This window comes from Suncus etruscus, chromosome 12 (genome assembly GCF_024139225.1).
Source record: "Suncus etruscus isolate mSunEtr1 chromosome 12, mSunEtr1.pri.cur, whole genome shotgun sequence".
In the NCBI taxonomy this organism is placed as follows: domain Eukaryota; kingdom Metazoa; phylum Chordata; class Mammalia; order Eulipotyphla; family Soricidae; genus Suncus; species Suncus etruscus.
This window is the reverse complement of record NC_064859.1, coordinates 80,207,104-80,226,010: the sequence shown is the minus strand read 5'-3', so window position 1 is coordinate 80,226,010 and position 18,907 is coordinate 80,207,104. Positions and strand designations below refer to the sequence as shown.

Below are 18,907 nucleotides of genomic sequence, written 5' to 3'. Positions count from 1 at the left end.
CCTATTTTGGTCCCCCTCCAATAGGGCTCTCTTTGGCTTCTACCCCATCAGTGACCTGATACACTGCTGTAGGTTGAGGTGCCAACATCCTCCAAAAAGCACCTTCAGTAGAAGAAAGGTAGTAGGTCTTGGCTTCTGTGATGCTGGCCAGAGTCTTCAGCTCTCCTCTTCATTGCCTGCTTCTGTCCTGCCTAAGGGGGCCTCTGCCATTACAGGTGTGGGGCAGCTGAGCGAGGCCAGGGGCTGAATCACCAGAACCTATGTCAATTAGAAGCTTAGCGGCTACCTTTCACTGGCACCCCACCAGGTCCAGATACATTGGCAGCTTCTTTATTCTTCTCTCCTTTCATGACATCAAATTCCAAAATCTCTCCATTTCTAATGCTATACAGAAGCTTCCTGGGATTTTTTCTTTTAATAGCTGTCCAGTAAGCAAAGACATCTTCTTTGTTGTCATTTCTGTTGACCATAACTATTCCAACATTGAACCATTTGAAAATACCCAGAACTTGGACTGCCAGCACCAGCTTGTCCACACAACTCTGGCCTTGGGACATGGGGGTATCTCTACTTGAGCCATATTCAGACTCTGAGTTTGCAGAGGCGGTAGCCAGCTCATCATTCTTGGGGGATGGAGGTCTCTCTGGTTTAGTGCCAGTAGTGAATGATAAATTATCAGTCCTGAGAAGGCCTTTAGATTGAGGACTCATCACTGGGAAGTCACCCCTCCTCTCTTGGGGCATGTGCATGGGAGAATCTCTAGGAAGCCTGATACATACAGTCCAGAGAGAGAGTGCAGGTAGATGAATCAGAGCAACATGAAGTCATTCAGAAGGGAGATCATGTGTACCAATGTTGTGGTGAAGGCATAGCACATTCAGTCCAGCTCAAGGGGCCTGTCATGGTGATTATCCACCAGAGGGTCATGTCACTCACCATAGTTGATGTGTTTGTTCTCAAGTTCCAGTTCTGGGCACCAGGTATAAATAAATCCACATGTGCTATATTTCCAACCCTGGGTGAGCTGGTCTGAAGCCTGATAGCCACAAAGAATTAATAAACCAAGACTCTAGTCATGAGGAAGAGAATCATGAAGTTGGGTAGCTTCTTCCCTCATGGTCTTTGGGTCATCAAACCAAAAATCTCTCCTTGTTTACCAGTTCATATCACTAGAGTGGGGGAAGGTTCAGTGAAAAACAAAACTTAATCTAGTCTAGGAGGGCTTTTACATATCAAATAGATGAGTGAAAAGGAAAGAGATAACTGGAAAATACCTTTGTTTTGGATAAATTATGGTGTAATCTAACACCTCAGCATCTAATGTAAGGGTTCTCCCCAACACTAATACACTACAGTTTAAGGCAAACTCTACCTACATTGTAATAGCTCTTGTAGCTTCATAATCCTGTGAGAGGAGATTGTAGCTTCACAAATATAAACACTGAGACTCAACTCACATAGCCAGTCAGCAGTCAGATCTAAATTTAGTTTAAATCCTGGATTTAGTGTGCAAGTCTACCTATAGTCAGTTATTCTGCTTCTTGGAACTCAACTGGGAAGGAATTCTCTTTGCAAGGAAGTGAAATTGCTGCAAGTGTCTTGATCCATGAAACATAACATTGCAAAGACCATAGACCATAGAGCTGAGCTGGCCTGATATCCCAGCAGAACTTCTCTTCAAACCTACAGGGCCTTCCCTGCAGGAAGCACAGCTGATCACTCACAGGTGGGCTCATGTTGCCTGTCTGGATGGACCTATGAAAAGAGAACTTCCTCAATGAAGTCTCCCTCTTCATCCTGAATTGGAGAATCTTGTCCTCCTCTAAGGAATAATGTAGAATGAGTAAGATTCCATGCCCACATAACAGTACTTTACATGTTTAATAAATATACTTCTTTTCTGCTTAATCATGCAGAAGGGCACTGGAACCTATTGATAGTACTTAATAGTGTCTAGTTGCAGGTTGGAAAGAGAGCCTTTTCTTAAAAGAAAAGCATGGTTGGATAGACATTTTACAAAACCAAGAAATCATCCTGCCTTTGTTTTCCCTGAGTACTCTTTCAAGGGTGCCTTATTCATGCCCAAGTTGAGTCCTTATATGTTTTTCAGTGCTCTGGCTGATCAACAGGAAGACTGGGCTACCTGGTTTGGTACCTGTTCTTTGGTTTTAATAATAATATCTTCTAAATGTATCCAAACTAAGTTAATTCAGATGATTTAATCATACAGAAAAGCTTTGAGTTGATTCCCTTCCTGTCTTACGACAGATGCCTTTGGACATGAGATAAGCAATTTTTTAATAATCTGTTCTATTAAATCTTTAATATCAATCTTTTTCTCAGAATTTTGGATTTAACTACTATGCCTAAATAGCATTTTAACTGGACCACATTTTGATCCATTATTTTCACCCACATTGATGACCAGCTTAGAGTAGGAAGTGTTCCAAACCACAACCCTACATTTTTCTCAGCTCCATACCTTAGTGCAAAACAACTCATTCCCAATGGTCTAATGCATTTGATTTGTAACATTAGTGGTGATTTACTTAATCTGTTGCCAGTGGACGCATTAACAGTGGACACACACTATACCAGTTTTATAGAGCTTGATGGTGCCATGAGAAATGGGTAAAATGTCTGTGAAGATTAAATAAAGCATTATCCTTTTATTTAAAGGAATGAGCCCAAAGCAGAGATGTTACAAAAAGATAACTACAGGCCAATGTCCTTGATAAATAGAGATGCAAAGAACCTCAACAAAATTCTAGCAAATAAGATACAGAGGCTCATAAATAAGGTCATACACCATGACCAAGTAAGGTTCATTCCAGAGATGCAAAGATGGTTTAATATATGCAAGTCAATGAACATAATATACCATGTCAACAAAAGGGAAAATAAAAATTATATTATCATATCAATAGATTCAGAGAAAGCATTTGACAAGGTCTAGTACCCATTCATGATAAAAACACTCAACAAGATAGGAATTGAAAGAACTTTTCTCAATATAGTAAAAGCCATTTACAACAAGCCCATGGAAAATATTGTACTCAATGGGGGGAAACTAAAAGCCTTTCCTCTAAGATCTAACATAAGACAAGGTTGTCTCCTTTCACTACTTCTATTCAACATAGTACTAAAAGTACTTTCTATAGAAGTCAGGCAAGAAAAAATATCAAGAGCATCCATGTAGGAAAGGAAGAAGTCAAACTCACTGTTTGTAGATGACCTGATACTATATTTGGAAAATCCTAAAAACTACCCAAAAACTTCTAGAAATAATAATTTTCTATAGTAAAGTGGCAGGCTACAATATTAGCACAAAAAGTCCATGGCCTTCTTATACACAAATAGTGATAGAGAAGAAATAGACATTTAAAAAAAAGTCCCAGTTACAGTTGTGCCTCACAAAATCAAGTACCTTGGAGTCAACTTAACAAAAGAGGTGAAAGACCTATACAAAGAAACTGCAAAACACTGCTTCAAGAAATAAAAGAGGACACAAGGAAGTGAAGACACATACCCTCCTGGTTTGGGAGGATTAGCAACCTTACAAAGCATTGTACAGATTTAATACAGTCCCTCTAAAGATATCCATGACATTTCAAAGAAGTGGATCAAACACTCAGAAATTCATTTGGAACAATAAATCCCCACAAATAGCTAAAGCAACTCTTTAAAAAAAGAAGTTGGGTGACACCACTTTCCTTAACTTTAAATTAGTACTATAAAGCAATGGTCATTAAAACAGCATAGTATTGGCTATCAGATTATAGGCCCTCAGATCAATGGAATATACTTGAGTTTTCTGAGACTGACTCCCAGGTATTCAGCCAATTAATCTTTGATAAAGGAGCAAGAAATACAAAGTGGAGCAAGAAAAGCCTCTTCAACAGGGGTGTTGGTGGAGCTGAATAGATTGCACAGTGGTAGGGCATTTGCCTTGCAAGCAGCCTATCCAGGACAGATGGTGGTTCAAATCCTTACCCATATGGTCCCTGTGCCTGCCAGGAGTAATTTCTGAGTGCAGAGCCAAGAGTAACCCCTGAGTGCTGCCGAGTATGACCCAAACAACAACAGCAACAACAACAAAACAGCGAGGTGTTGGAAAAATGGTTAATTTTATGCAAAAAGGTGAGCTCATACGTCTCTTTAACACCATGCACAAAGGTCAAATAAAAATGAGTTAAAGATGTTGATATCAGACCTGAAACAATAAGGTACATAGAGGAGAACATAGGCAAAACATTCCATGGCATTGAGACTAAAGGAATCTTCAAGGAGAAAACACCACAGTCCAAACAAGTGGAAATAGAGGTAAATAAATCAGACTACATTGAACTAAGAAGCTTCTCCACTTCAAAGGAAATGGTAACTGGGATACAAAGGCTACCTATAGAATGGGAGAAACTATTCACCCAATACCCATCAGATAAAGGGCTAATATCTAAAATATATAAGGTTCTGGCAGAACTTAACAAGAAAAAACCATCTAACCCCATCAGAAAATGGGGAGCAGAAATTAACAGACATTTCCTCAAAGAAAAAAAATACAGATGGCCAAAAGGCACATGAAAAAGTGCTCCACATCACTAATCCTCGGGGAGATGAAAATCAAAGCTTGTCTCCTTGTACCTCATAATTCTGACTTCACAAGCATGCACAGAGATACTGTCTCCCTCCTCAACTCCACCGCTCTCTCTCATACACATACATATATACTATCATATCTCTCTCTCTCTCTCTCTCTCTCTCTCTCTCTCTTATACACACACACACACAGGCATCTGAGGTACTCTGCGTTGTTATTTTTGGTTCACCAAAAATCATCTCACATCACAAAGACTGGTATACATCACGAAGAAGAACAAGAACAGCCGGTGCTGGAGTGAACGCATGGAGAAAGGGACTCTTCATTCACTGCTGGTGGGAATACCATCTAATCCAGCCTTTCTGGAAAACATGAATATTCATCAAAAAACTGGAAACTGAGCTTCCTTATGATTAAGCAGTCCCACTCCAAAAGATGTACTTAGGAACACAAAAGCACAATACAGAATGCTCTGTACTCCTATGTTCATTGCAGCACTATTTGCAGTCACCAGAATCTAGAAGTAACCCAGGTGCCTAACAATGTATGAGGGGCTATAGAAACAATGGTACTTCTACACAGTGGAATACTATATAGCTCTTTGAAAAAATAAGTCATTAAATTTGCTTAGATCTGGATGGACATGGAGATTATTACACTGAGTAAAATGAATCATATCGAGAGGGATCAACTGAATAATCTCACTCACTGTGGGATATAAGGAAAATAAAAGACAGTTTGAGGATGATATTCATAGATCATAGAGATGAGGATTAGGAGAATCAGTTCATGGTAAGAAGCTTGCCACAAAGATGGAGAGTGCAGCTAGAGTAGAGAAGGGTCTTCTATGAAAGTGACATGCATGGTACCCCTTCATTAACTGTACAAACCAGTGTCAAAAAGGAAAAGAGAGAGTAGTAAAATGTGTAGTAAAATGCCTGCCCCCAGAAGCAGGCAGGAGAGAGTGTGGGTGGGTGGGAGGAAAAGGGCATCAGGAAGGATGAGAAGAGAACTGTTGATACTGGTGGTGGGAAATGCATAATGGTGCAGGTTGTTGTATATTGTATGACTGTAATTCAATCTTAAACAACTTTATCTATGGGGAAAAAACTAATATGAAAAACCTGGTAATTGTGGCATTTAAATAAAGAACTCAATATAAATAAATAACAGGAAAAAATAAAGGAATGAGCTCAATTCAGAGAGAGAGCTCAATGGACTGAAGTGCGTTCTTTAGATGCAGGAGGGCTAGTATCAAACTTTGGCACCAAACTCATGGGTATAGCTGGATGTGGCCACCAGAAATGTATAAAGTAATTATCTCATTGAGAGATCTTTTTATATGAAATAATAGACAAGGAATTAAGCAAGGTATGGAACTACTTGTACTCATGGTGCCTGAGTGGGGCAATTGATTCTGGTCATAGAGGTGGGTAACCAGAGTCTCAGAGAATTTTCTCGTATCCTCAGAGTACATGTAACCTGGCTTGTTTGTTTTGTCTTCAAACAAGGTTTTCTGTTAAATTCCAAGACAGAAGTGGGAATGATGTTAGGTGGCGGACAGGAATTTGAATATAATTCAAATAAATACAGAATACAAAAAAAAATGTTTGTAGGCATGTTTCTAATTTCAAGCATATGCTTATATTGCCCTTTTAATTTTCTGCCCTTGTGGTTGATATTGTTAACTTTTCTTATTAATGATATTGGTAAAAAATGAAACAAATATTCTTCCCTGAAGTGAACAGTGGAATAATAGCAAATAATCTTTGAAGTCATTAAAATGCAGCCTTTGCTCATATTAGGCCACATGAATTTCAGCTTTCCTCATTACTGTGATTACTCTTAGCTTTGTATAGATCCATAAAATCAAAGATTTCAGTTCAGAGGAGGTTCATTACCTATTGTTGAAATTGAAATTAAGCAGATAACATTTTAATGGTGTGGAAGACAGTAGTATTTTGTGCTTTAATAGATTTCTTTTTCAGAATCTGCAAAGTTTCATTTATTCTCAAACTTAATTGCTGAAAGAAATAATTAGCATTTCACTCTTTTTTGTTGGGGGGGATCACCTGGTGGTACTCAGGGGTTACACCTAGCTCTGAGCTCAGGAATCACTCCTGGCAGAACACGGGAGACTGACTATATGGGATGGCAAAAATCGAGCCTGGATAAGCCGTATGCAAGGCAAGCAACCTACCGCTGTACTATCTCTTTGGTCCCAAGTATTTCATTTATTTTGTGGTGAATGTAAGACCTTCTCCTTCTGAAAAGTCCTTTATTACTGATTTCTTTGACTATAGTAGATGCATCATTTATTAAGCTTATGGTATTATGGTAGATACATAAAAGGACACATCACTTCTATTAGAGATGGTTGATCTGTATTTCAGATGTGGACACTAGGACCCCAAGATGGTCCTTCACATGATTGTATGGTTGTTTGGTGAAGAAACAGGACTGGGATTGATCACAAACCACACATCTTTCTTTGTTCTATCACTCATTTTAATTTAAAGTTATGATCAGAGGAATTAAATCCACAAATCGCCATGTACTTTCATATTCATCTCAAGAATCCATACTCACACTAAAATTGACAGAATATATTCGGTTTGTCAAACTCTCAAAGGCACACATCAGGGATTTATTATTTTTCTTAGGCCACATACCAAAATAAATTCCTGCTCAGTGAAAAGTCAAATGTTGTCAGGGAATAAAAGAGCTGGGAACAAATATTTAGCTTATTCTAGGAAGCATAATAACCTTTCAGCTTTGAAGTGAAACAAACAAAAATCTTCATAAAGGAGCAGACACTTTCCAGAGTGGCCTTCTTTGATAAAGCAGCAAACAACCGAAACTGAACTGAAAATGGCAGATTAGGATGTTCAGTATAATTAAAATCAAAGGTAGTGTTAAAGCTATACAAAGAACCCCGTCACATATGGCTGAACCACATTATAGCTCTAATAAATGAACAAAGGGCTTGAAACTTCCGCAAGAAAAAAATGAAGATGAAGGAAATATATGAGAGGGGATTCAACTTTGCTAATAAATATGTTCAGTTTCTAAGGTGCCAGTCATATATTCATCCCCTAAATGAGTAAAATGGGCTTTTCTCAAAAATCAAGCATGTGAAACTGCATGGACAGTGCATCAAACTGGCTTCCACTGATCCCCCGTGTACCCGGAGGCTGGACATAGCTTCTCCCCACTCTGGCTGTGTTGCCACAGCAAACCCCCCCCCCCAGGTATCATTTTGTGTCTGTCCACTTGGGCAGCTGTAAAACTGCACAATAGACCATGCTCCCAGCCATAGACTTTTGAACGAACTCTCCATCTTTACATCTTTATCACCTCTCCAAAGACTCCTCCAGGTCCAGTCACAAGATGAGAAATTGTCTGTGAGAGCTTCAACATTAGTAGTGGGCAGAGTGCTTGCCTTGCACATAGCCAACTGGGGATTCAATTCCTGGAACCCCATACGGTCCCTGAACACTAGGATTAATTAATTAATTACTCTCTACGAGTAATTCCTGAGTGCAGAGCCAGGTATAAATCCTGAACATCCAAGTAAGACTTCCCTTCCTCTAAAAAAGAATTGGCAGTAGGATCTAGTTGAGCCCCTAACACTCCATTAATTCCTCCCCAGGTGATTTATCCAAGAAGAAAATATATATAGGAAGAACATTCATTTGCAATGTCTTTACAGTATCAAGCAATTGGCCAGATGTTATTCAGTGGTAGAGCACTTGCCTTGCGTGTGTAAGACCCTTGGTTCAATTCCCTGGCACAGTAAAAATAGTAATAGTAGCAGCAAGGAATTTTGAAATAGTTGAAATACAATAAAAGGTAATTAACTTGCTGCTTTCATTTAATAAGTTGTTTTGCAACCATTAAATGTTTTAAGAATAAAAGCATGAAAAATCATTATAAAAATTCTAATATAATGAGAAAGGTGGAATAGAAATATTTGATTTATTATGAAAAATATTGATGCACATTTACTGGAGCGGAAAGGGGGATAAATATCCTCTTACAATGCAGATATCAGTGACTGCATTTTTTTAAACGATTCCCTTATTTTCTTTCCTCTGTAAGTCAAAAAGAAATGCAAACTGGATAAGAATGCATATTGGGTTGTAAAACATGCTATGCTTCTGTGGTGACTTAATGCACCCGGCCCAAGGCAGCCAGGGCTGTAGAACTGCAGGCTGCAGAGGTCCAAGGCTTCCAGAACATGGTGCTGCAAGGCTTGCAGGGGCCTGTGAGGTCTGGCTACTGGGTGTGGCCTCATGCCCACCCAAGGATGCCAATATGTAGTGACCACTCACCCATGACTGAGATAAAAGAGAAGAAACTAAGTATACTTCTTATCCCTTCTGGTGTCTGAGGCCTACTCCCACTGCCTGGGGGGTTTCAGAGAGAAGGAAAGAGAATTAGATGGAAATTCACCGGCCAGGGGTCACCAGGGGAAAAGGCCTGGGTTCAAGAAGAAAAGGGAGTAGCTACAAAGCAGGCAGCATTTCTCCAATGTTTTATCTCTACCCCACCCCCTGGACTAGCAGGCCTGCTCTGGTCACTCTCCTAGGCACCCAACAACAGTTCCAAGTTTCCCTTTTATACCCAGCATTACAGCGACATGTCCAGGGGGCATGTCCAGGTTCAACAGTCATTACAGTGGGGGTAGCCAAGGGGTGTGTTCAAGTCCATCTGCCATACAGTTTAAGTAAGAATTCTTGTAAAAAAAAAAAAAGAAAGAAAGAAAGAAAGAAAGAAAGAAAGAAAGAAAGAAAGAAAGAAAGAAAGAAAGAAAGAAAGAAAGAAAGAAAGAAAGAAAGAAAGAAAGAAAGAAAGAAAGAAAGAAAGAAAGAAAGAAAGAAAGAAAGAAAGAAAGAAAGAAAGAAAGAGAGAAAGAAAAAGAAAAGTGTAGGCAAGTTGAGGCTTAACAAACTAATCTAGCAACTCTGCAACACAGGAAGTGTCTGGGGCTCTGCTGTCCTGACGGGGACTCAATCTGGCCTTTCTATGACAGAGCAGGTGTCCAGTGTGGATTCCTTGTCTCCTGTGACCTCAGCAACCATTTCTTTCATTCTAGGGTGCCTCTTGAAAAACAATTATATTTTCCTTCATATAAAGAACTGCTTTTTAAAAACACTATTACCACCACCACCACCACCACTGCTGCCCTAGGTTAAAGTGGCTTGCCTCAGGTCACAAGAGACCAGAAGGGACTGATATTGAAACTGAATTCTAGAAACCTAATCATGAATAAACCTGTCATTTCATAGTGACTATTAGCATACAGTTATAAATATAAAACAAAAATAACTTGCAGTTATGGGAAGGGTCCCTACAAAATCCATCTGTCTTTTATCTGTCTTTGTTTCTCTCTCTCTCCCCCCGCCCACCCATCACTCCCTTTTACACCTTTTACAATAGTACTGTCAATGGTAGGAGGCCTACCATCACATTCCCTCCCTCACAGTTCATCCCAGCCTTATCAGTACTCCCCCCCCCCACTCCCCACATCTTACTGCCCCATAAGCTCCTGTTCTATCAATCAGTTCTTAATTCTACTGCTTTTCTGAGTAGAGTTCTGGACCCGTGAGGTAAATTCCCAAAAGTGAGATTGCTGGATCACATGGAAGTTCAGCTCTTAGATTTTGGAGAAGTTTATATCCAGTTTTTCAAAAAAAAAAAAAAAAAGCTGAATTAGTTGACATTCTCATTTCCTTTTTTAAAAAAATTTTTTTTTAGTTAAATGTACACTGCTGATGACTAGAGACTACACTGGCATGATGCTTGGGGAACCACTTGGTGATGAGGATTGAACCTGGGCTACTACATGCAAAGTACTTGATCCAGTCCTCTTTCATGTTTCTTTTTTTTCTTTCTTTTTTTTTTTTTGGTCCTTAAATAGGTAAAAGTAACTACTATTTAGTATTTTACTATTTAGTATTTTCTTGCATATAGTATTACAAAATATTACATTCTGTTCTTTTGCAAGGAACCAGAACCAAAAAATGGAGACCCAGAAAGATTGTATTGTGTTAGGCAATTGAAGGGTGTTGGACCCCCAACCCTACACCTCATCGATCCTCAGATACCACCCTGAGCACAGAGCCAGGAATAGCTCCTAGGCATATCTGGATGCAGTGCACCTCCCTTTCCCCCAAATGAGAAAAGGGAATGGAAGTAGTGACAGCTACTGCCAGTTTGTCAGACTTGGTTACAGGAAGCCAACTTGTATTTTCTCCAAATCTTCCCTTGGCTCTGCCTAAGCTCAGCAGACGTCAGCAGTCTGGGTCTGGTCCTTCTGCGAGGATCTGTCCATTAGGCCAGGCTGAAGGAATAGCACTGCATAGCACTAGCCCGGCTGGTTTCACCAGAATAGTACATAGAAGATTTTCTGCCCTTTACATATGACCTCATCTCTGCCCCTAACTCCCCAACTGTTATGACCCAGGCAGCTCTCTGGGAGCCAAGGCACATGTAGCTGAACACTGTGAGGCAAGCATTGCCCTGGAGAGGATGAGAATGATGAGGGGGTGGAAGGAGTAGCAGCCAGAGATGCTAACAAAAGCTCTGTCTCTCCTCGAGCCAGAAAAATCCATCACTCCTTTTCTCAAGTCTTCGTGCCCCCAGAGGGAGGGCTAGTCAGTAAACAAAGAGAATAATAAAGGTGTGCTAGCCTTGAAGACTTTTTCAGAGCCACAAAGACAGTATTACCCTGCAGTGCTTGGATTCTGAGCTTTTTATCCATGGGTTTTATCAAACACTTGCCTGTAGCATTCTGGCAAGGCTCTGTTCCCTCCTGGAGGGAAGGAGGGGAGGGTTCTTTATTCTTTGGGGTGAACCAAAAATAACAACGCAGAGTACCTCAGATGCCTCTATGTGTGTGAGAAAGTGTGTGTGTATGTGTGTGTGTGTGTGTGTGTGAGAGAGAGAGAGAGAGAGAGAGAGAGAGATGATAGTATATATGTATGTATATAAGAGAGAACAGTGGGGTTGAGGAGGGAGACAGTGTCTCTGTGCATGCTTGTGAAGTCAGAATTATGAGGTACAAGGAGACAAGCTATGGGCTTAACTGATTCATCTCACCACCACAATCTGGCTGAGTTGTTTGCCTGTGGTGCATGTTGCCCTGGGCATAGGGGATGCAGCAGGGAACAGAGAAGTCAAGAACCTACTCTGGGGGAGCTTCATTCTAGTGGACTGACAGTAAAGAAGATTAAACAGGGCTCCCCAATCAGCAGCCACATAACCATGACCTGAGCCATCTCACTTCTTCCCATACCAGTTGAGATGATGGCTGTCTTAGTGGGATGTGTCGGGGGTAGCAAGAATGTGCCCAGTAGGACATGGGCAGGGCTGAGTTCGTCAAAAGGCCAATGTGGTGAAGGAGGGCAGCATCTTAGCTCTGGAAGGAAAGAAGCCCAAAGCAGGAAGTAATGAAGACTCTGGGACCCCCATAGTGCCTAGTGGGGTACAAGGAATACAGGTGTGCCCCTGTTAACAGTAAAGTTGATCTACTACTGCACCCAGTTTTCTGTCCTGCTTTCCAGCTTCTCCAAACAAAGGCAACCCTGCAGATGTTAAACTGAATTCAGCCCAAGTGTCTTCTTGCTTTGGAGGTGGAGGGATAGCATGTGAAAGCACTGATGACATGCAAGGTCGAAGACTGTTCGTCAGTTCTGGAATCTGCTCCCATTCCCGTGCTCTGTTTGCTCTGTTTCCCACACATTGTTCAGCTTCCAGAGCAGGCAGAGTTTAGTCAGCCATTGAGCAGATGTTAGTTACAGTGGAGGCTAAAGTGGGATAATAAAGCCTGTATGACTCAAGAAATTCCCAAAGGGCAGGAGGGCTGGTGATGCAGACACACAAGTTACTGTGACACAGCATGAGGAGGCAGGTACCCGTAGGGGAGCCGGAGGAAGGAGGAATCCTCTTGTTCGAGAAGAAAGGAAACGGGCCCAAGAAGCTGGACATTCAGCCTGGACTTGAGGATGGTCCCGCTGCAAAGTGTGGGAGTGAGCAGTAACCCTCATTCTAGCACTGACTCTATTTTCAGCCAGAGATGTGGTTGACCTTCTCAGCATCCTTCCTTTCCTCCTTGTCACAGAACTTGCATATTGTATACACTTGTACAGTGTCATCGGTCTAAACATTCGTTAATTGGCTTTGAAATGCCACAGTATTCCTAAGGTTTCTAGCACCCAAATTATTAAAAGCACACAATAACATTAAGAATGACCTGTCACAAAGTTCCTTGAATTTTGAAATATGATCAGTGTGGGCTTTATCACAAAAAAAAAAAAAATCTAGAAAGTAATGAAAAATTGAAAAATAGGAGCCAAGCACCAAAGTCATGGATTCCGGAAGTAAGAGTAGGGAGAAAGTATGGTTGTGCAAGTTAAAAATAAAATAAAATAAAATATGTTTAAAAAGGTAAGTTTGATCCTAAGCTTCCTAAGAACTTTTTTTTTTTTTTGGTTTTTGGGCCACACCCGGCGGTCCTCAGGGGTTACTCCTAGCAGGCACAGGGGACCATTTGGGAAGCCGGGATTTGAACCAACCACCTTAGGTCCTGGGTCGGCTGCTTGCAAGGCAAATGCCACCTAAGAACATTTTTTTTAAATATAATTTTTATTTTAATTATAGTGGCTTACATATCGTTCATAGTAATATTCCAGGTACATATTTACATTGAATCAGGGGAATTCCCACCACTGAATTGTCCTCCCACAACCGCTCCCATCCTGCCTCCCATATCCTCCACTCTCCTCCCCAGGGGCTGCTAGAATGCGTGGTCCCTTCTGTGTCTAGTTAATTACTTAGTGGTCGTACAACTGTTTGGCATCTCACAATTACCCTTTTTATACCAGTGGAGTTGTTGTATATAGTGTCTTAGTAAAGTAGAAGAAAAAGTTTGCCTGCTCTGTAAAGACTTGTTTTTTTTTTTTTGTATAGAACTACCTTCAGGAGAGGTTTGGGTTAATTTAGAACATTGGCTGTTTCACATTTGAAAACAACATAGTCAGTGTGGAGCATAGAAGCCCAGGCTGACTTACATTCTGAATCTGGCAGCTAGATAACTGACCACACGCTATAGCCTAAATCTATAAAATTGACTAAGATGGCAACTTTGTGGGTTGGATCAGGAGGACTCTGAAGGAAGTGTGTTCAGCATGTAGGCTGCTTTTCTGTCACTCAGTATACGTTTGTGGTTGCTGTGGTGGAAAGGACCTGTAGGTCGGTTATGCTGGATTATTGTTCAGGAAATCGTTTGGCCTTCCCAGGTCTATGATCCTCTCACCATGCCTATGATTTCCCTGCCTCACCAGTGCTTTTTGGAGCAAAAGTATGATGACATGAGAATGTTTTCAATGAGAAAACAGAATGCCAGGTAGGGCTCTTGCCGGGCATCTTGCTGATCTGATTTAATCTCAGGTACCACGTCTGATTCCCCAAGCCCTACCAGAAGTAATCCCGGGCACAGAGACAGCAGTAAATTTTGAGCATAGCCAAATGTGACCCCCAACTCCCCCTACCCCCAATAAATAAACAGAAGAGCACTATGTGCATGGTAAAGCAGTGAGACATATGAGGAGTCTGAAGCTAAGGCAGAGTCATACCACCCTCACATCTTGTCTGTCTTATTTCTTGAAGGTAAATGATTCCAACTGTGACCAAGAACTTCTTTCGCTGCTCCTGGATGCCAAGCTGTTGGTGAAGTGCATCTCCACCCCCTTCTACCCGCGGCTCATTCAGCACTTCTTGGCAAGTCCCCAGCAGGGTCGCTGGAATGCAGAGGAGCTGGCCAGGCTTCTGCGGGAGGCCGGTCATGAAGCGGAAGCTGGGTCCCTCCTGCTGGCTGTCAGGGGCACGCATCGGGCCCTAAGAACTTTCAGCATGGCCCTCGGCGCAGGACAGTACTGGATTTGAACACCCCAGTCCTCCACTTTGTCAGCGCGTGGTCACCATGCTTTTGCTCCCTGGAGGAAGAAGCATCCAGTTGAACACTATTCCCAGAGGCCATATGTGATAATTCTGTTAATGATTCTCAATGGATCCCACAAATTACAAATAAAGGTGTAAATGAGGATTCTTTCTTTCCCCCTTACAATAGCTAGATAATATCCTTTCTTAGTCACAAATCATAACTCTATTCTTCTACTTTTATTTATTTATTGCTTTTTTTTCTGAATTACATTATCTGGCTAAAACAGTTAATAAAATGTCTTAAAACTGTAGTTTCAACCATCAGGTATGGTGTTGGGGAGGACAGCTCAGGTTGATCAGATGCCCCAGCATAGGCCAGGTTACTCAGACATTTTCCCTCTGAACTGAGCACTAACAGCAGGGGTTATGCTCTTTGTTTCACAAGGTTACTGAACACTATGTAAGGTGTGGAATGGGCTCCATCAGATATATAATAGGGCCCCATGAAATTCTCCACCCCCCACTTCCTCAAGACACATGATGAATGTCATTATATATGAGTTTGAAATATAACCCACACCAATGGTTGGGGCTGCCACGTGAAGGTTTCCTACTCATCTGGAGCCCTGCACTCTCCTCACCAAGTTTAGGGTGGCACACTGATAAAACAGAAAATCTGGTGTGGCACTCGCACCCACATGCATGGTTTCCTAAGGAAGGTTTCCTAAGAGAGATGGGCAAGTGTGGTTCACGCATTTGCACAACCAAGTATATAGCAAGGGTGTAAGTATCAGTGACTAGCAAAACCAACATAGGATTTCCTATCACAAGAGGATAAGAACCCCAGGAATATCTCTAGAGCCCCATTTTCTCATGGTAAAGAATGGGGATAATGTTTCTCGAGTCTTTTGCAGATCAGCCAGATCTGGATGTTGCTTGTGACCACTCTAGAGACTGTCTCCTGCAGAATCCTTATCCACTAGGAGCTCCTACCCATCAATGGGGCCAACCCCTTGCTTGGCTGTAGAAATTTCCAAAAAAAAAACAAACATGTACCCCAAGCTTTAAATGCATGAACTAACTTAATCTTTACAATAACCTCCTCAGAAACAAGATATTGGGAAGATAAATAATTTGCCCAAGGTCACAAATGCAATAAATAATGAAGTGATGCAAAGAGGAGCGCCTGATTCAGAACCTTGCCTGTGGCCACTTGCTTATTAATTTCAGAACACGCAGTTCCTTCAATTCCCTCTGCTGAGGAGTTTGGATGAGTTTTCTAGAGGGCATGTGAATGACCTTTTATTTTCCATTCTTTCTTTCCATTCATGAACTGGTATCATGGCAAATGAGCCTAAAAATGTCCTTAAGTATTTTCCAGCTACCTGCAAATGCCCAGCCTTCTCTTAAACAAGGCCTGCTACATCTCTGTTCAAATCTTCCAATATCTAAACTGTCCCATCTACTACAAAATAACCAGCACTTCTTCCCCACCTGCCCTAATATCTCAGAGTTCCCAGAAATTGCATGTAGACTTGACCGCTGTTAATATTTCATATGGATATTCTCTGATGGCCTCACTGAGCTTATGAGAAATGACAACTTAAGGGCTTCGTAGTGTTTGAATGTCATTGGGACCCATCACTAAAATTATGACTTCATACTGTCATCATGGGAGGAGAATTGATAACATCACTGCCAAGTCCCACACTGACCATGATTCATTTAATAGCACATTTGATTGTGCCTACCTCCATACTAAACCAAAGCTCACCAGGCAAACAGCAGTTCTGTGATTAGTGTCATTGGCTTTGGATTTCTTTTAGTCCTTTCTGCCCACTTGCTTTCAGAAGCAAATGAATATACGACCTAAATTCCTGTGGGCACCTTCGACCATACCACCTGAGAAAAGGGGTTGTGGGGTGGTGGGAAAGGAGGAGGAGATGGTTAATTTCTAAGTGCTCTGTTATCTTTCTCCAGCTCTCAATACAAGGAGAGGGCAGAAATTGGTTTGCCAAGGAAACACCCAATTTTAAAAGCACAAACATGTATTTAACTAAATTCAGGTCTAGTTCCCTAACTTTCTTGTCTGAAGACACAACCTGAGTTTGTTACGTTTCCCCCCTCACCTTGGAAACTGGGCCTTATCTTTTTGGAAAGAAAACTCATTATGATAAATGTAGTATTCAAGTTTGCCCTATTCTTTGGAGAGAGGCTGCATTTTTCTCCTGTTAACAGTAAACGCAGCAGCTCCGCACACTCATTTAGCTCCCAACAGCTGGGGATTCAGTATCTCTTCTTAATAACTCCAAACTCATTATAAACTGAAGATGGCTTATAAAGCGAGAAAATGAGAAAATAGGGGAATGGATGTTCCTAAGCTTGAAAGAAAGAAAAGGAACCTCTTGTTTGAGTACCCAAGACATTGGGTTTCCCTCTACTGGCCCAGGGAGATAGGAGAAGCAATGTTTGGTTCCCTATTGTTCTCATGAATCCAGAGTATTCAGGCTTGAGACTCTCATTGCAAACTTGACAGCTTGAGCGTCGCTGTTTGCTGGTGGATGTGAGCCCGAGACTGACTTGACTTCAAACTCTTAGGAGTAAAATGGAAACAAATCCATTGATTTGTTTTTGAAGCTGCTGTTAAACTACTGTAGTAGAAGTGTCCCAGAGTGTTGGAAGGGTGCCCAAGAAGCAGATTTCAGAAATAAAAAACCTCAACAATGGTTAGGGAGTGAGAGAACCATAGGATATGGGATTCAGGTTGACCTGGAGGGCAATTCTGGAGGTGGGGATTATCTTGATGCTTGCTCTACTAGCCAATAAGAAAGGGCAAGTTGAATTTATCCCTCAGATTTAGGTATGCTGTAAAGGCTGGATTGCAGGCAGTGTCTGGGTTTGAGATCCTTTCTGCTGAGTTTTGTACTTTGACCATTTCATCTCTTAAGTCTACCTTAGTGTTTCCTGTCTATACCTCTTTATTCTATGAAGGTCCCATTCTGTAGAGAGGTATTTCCTCGGGAACTCAGAGGATTGGGGGTGTCAGGATGAGGGTAATGACTGGTAGAAAGTAAAGCTATGGGAAATCACTTGACACACAGGTAAGACGTGGTTCGGCCTCAAATACCCTCTAGAGACTTCCCTAACTGGTGCTCTCTTTGGCCCTTTCCCAAGGATTTTTACTGCACCTGAGCTGGCTATCTCATAAAGCAGTTGGAGCTCCCTGCAAATGCTTTGATGAGCTGTGAAATATCTCCACACAGCCACAGGGTGCTAAGTCTGCTGCTTTACTTTCATAGGCTTTTCCAACTGCAGGGGATCTTGCAATGAAACTCCCTTGAGCATCTTTGAGCTCTTTCTTTCACTCTTTACCTTTGCCCACATATATTGGCCACAGTCCCTGATAGTGCCCCTTCTGTAAGGAGGACATGGCCCCTACTTTACCTAGAACCTACCCTATTCTCCCTTCCCTTCTCTAGGTCTTCTTCCCTGTAAACACTAGTGCCAAGGTTTTAACACACTTATTCTGTCATTTCCCCCATTTTATGTCATCTATTGGCACCCTATGGTCTATGAGATAAGTTTCCTTAGTGTGATAAAACAATTGTGGTTTTTTTTTTTTTTAGTTAAAGTGCATTCAACAACCTTTGGAGATTGTGTGTGTGTGTGTGTGTGTGTGTGTGTGTATGTATGTGTGTGTGTTGCTATATATAGTTTGAATATTTTTTCACAGCATGGATTCTTAAAGTGGGGTCACACTAGGCCACATAACTTTAAACTTTTATTTTAAAATAAAGTTATTTGATTTATTATCACTAAATGCTTGATTTGTATACCACTTTATATCTAGGGTCATGTAAAAATGTCTCTTGTGAAAAAAAGTTACAAATGAAAAAAAAAAAAAACAATTATAGGGAACATAGAAACTTTACAGTGGATGGGGTACTTCCCTAGCATATGGCAGACCCGTGTTCAATCCCCAACACCGATGTGATCCCTTAAGTACCACTAGGAAGGATCTTTGGGCATTTCAGAGTGTACCCCCCAAAAATGATAAAAAAAAAATCAAAGAAACTCTTACAGGAGGGATGATGATTGTGTCTTTTAAACAGTATATTCCAAATTACACAACCCAATTGGCAGAACTGAGATCTGAGCCTTCTGATTTCCCAAACTCTACATCCATATCTCAGGAAGTGAACTTGTATTTATGTATAATAATTGTGGTAAAGAAAAAGTAGAACATTAGAGTGCCCTTTTAACTATTTTAAGCATACTACACACAGTGTTGAATATATTTTCATTGACATATGGTGAATCTTCAGAAGTTTTTCAATCTTTAAATATGTAATTTTATACCCATCC

General features: G+C 41.1%; 2 protein-coding genes across 2 annotated transcripts in view; one reads left to right on the top strand and one right to left on the bottom strand.

Moving 5' to 3' along the window:
* The window catches only part of NBAS (NBAS subunit of NRZ tethering complex), a 384,560-nt gene extending 369,860 nt beyond the window's left edge, over positions 1 to 14,700 (top strand). Inside the window, exon 52 of the mRNA XM_049784877.1 lies at positions 14,270 to 14,700. Coding sequence (XP_049640834.1) covers positions 14,270 to 14,545 — 276 coding nt within the window. The 3' untranslated portion in view covers positions 14,546 to 14,700. The remainder of the gene's footprint in view (positions 1 to 14,269) is intronic.
* Positions 1 to 18,907, bottom strand: part of LRATD1 (LRAT domain containing 1) — an 836,105-nt gene that overhangs the window by 230,401 nt on the left and 586,797 nt on the right. The window lies entirely within an intron of this gene.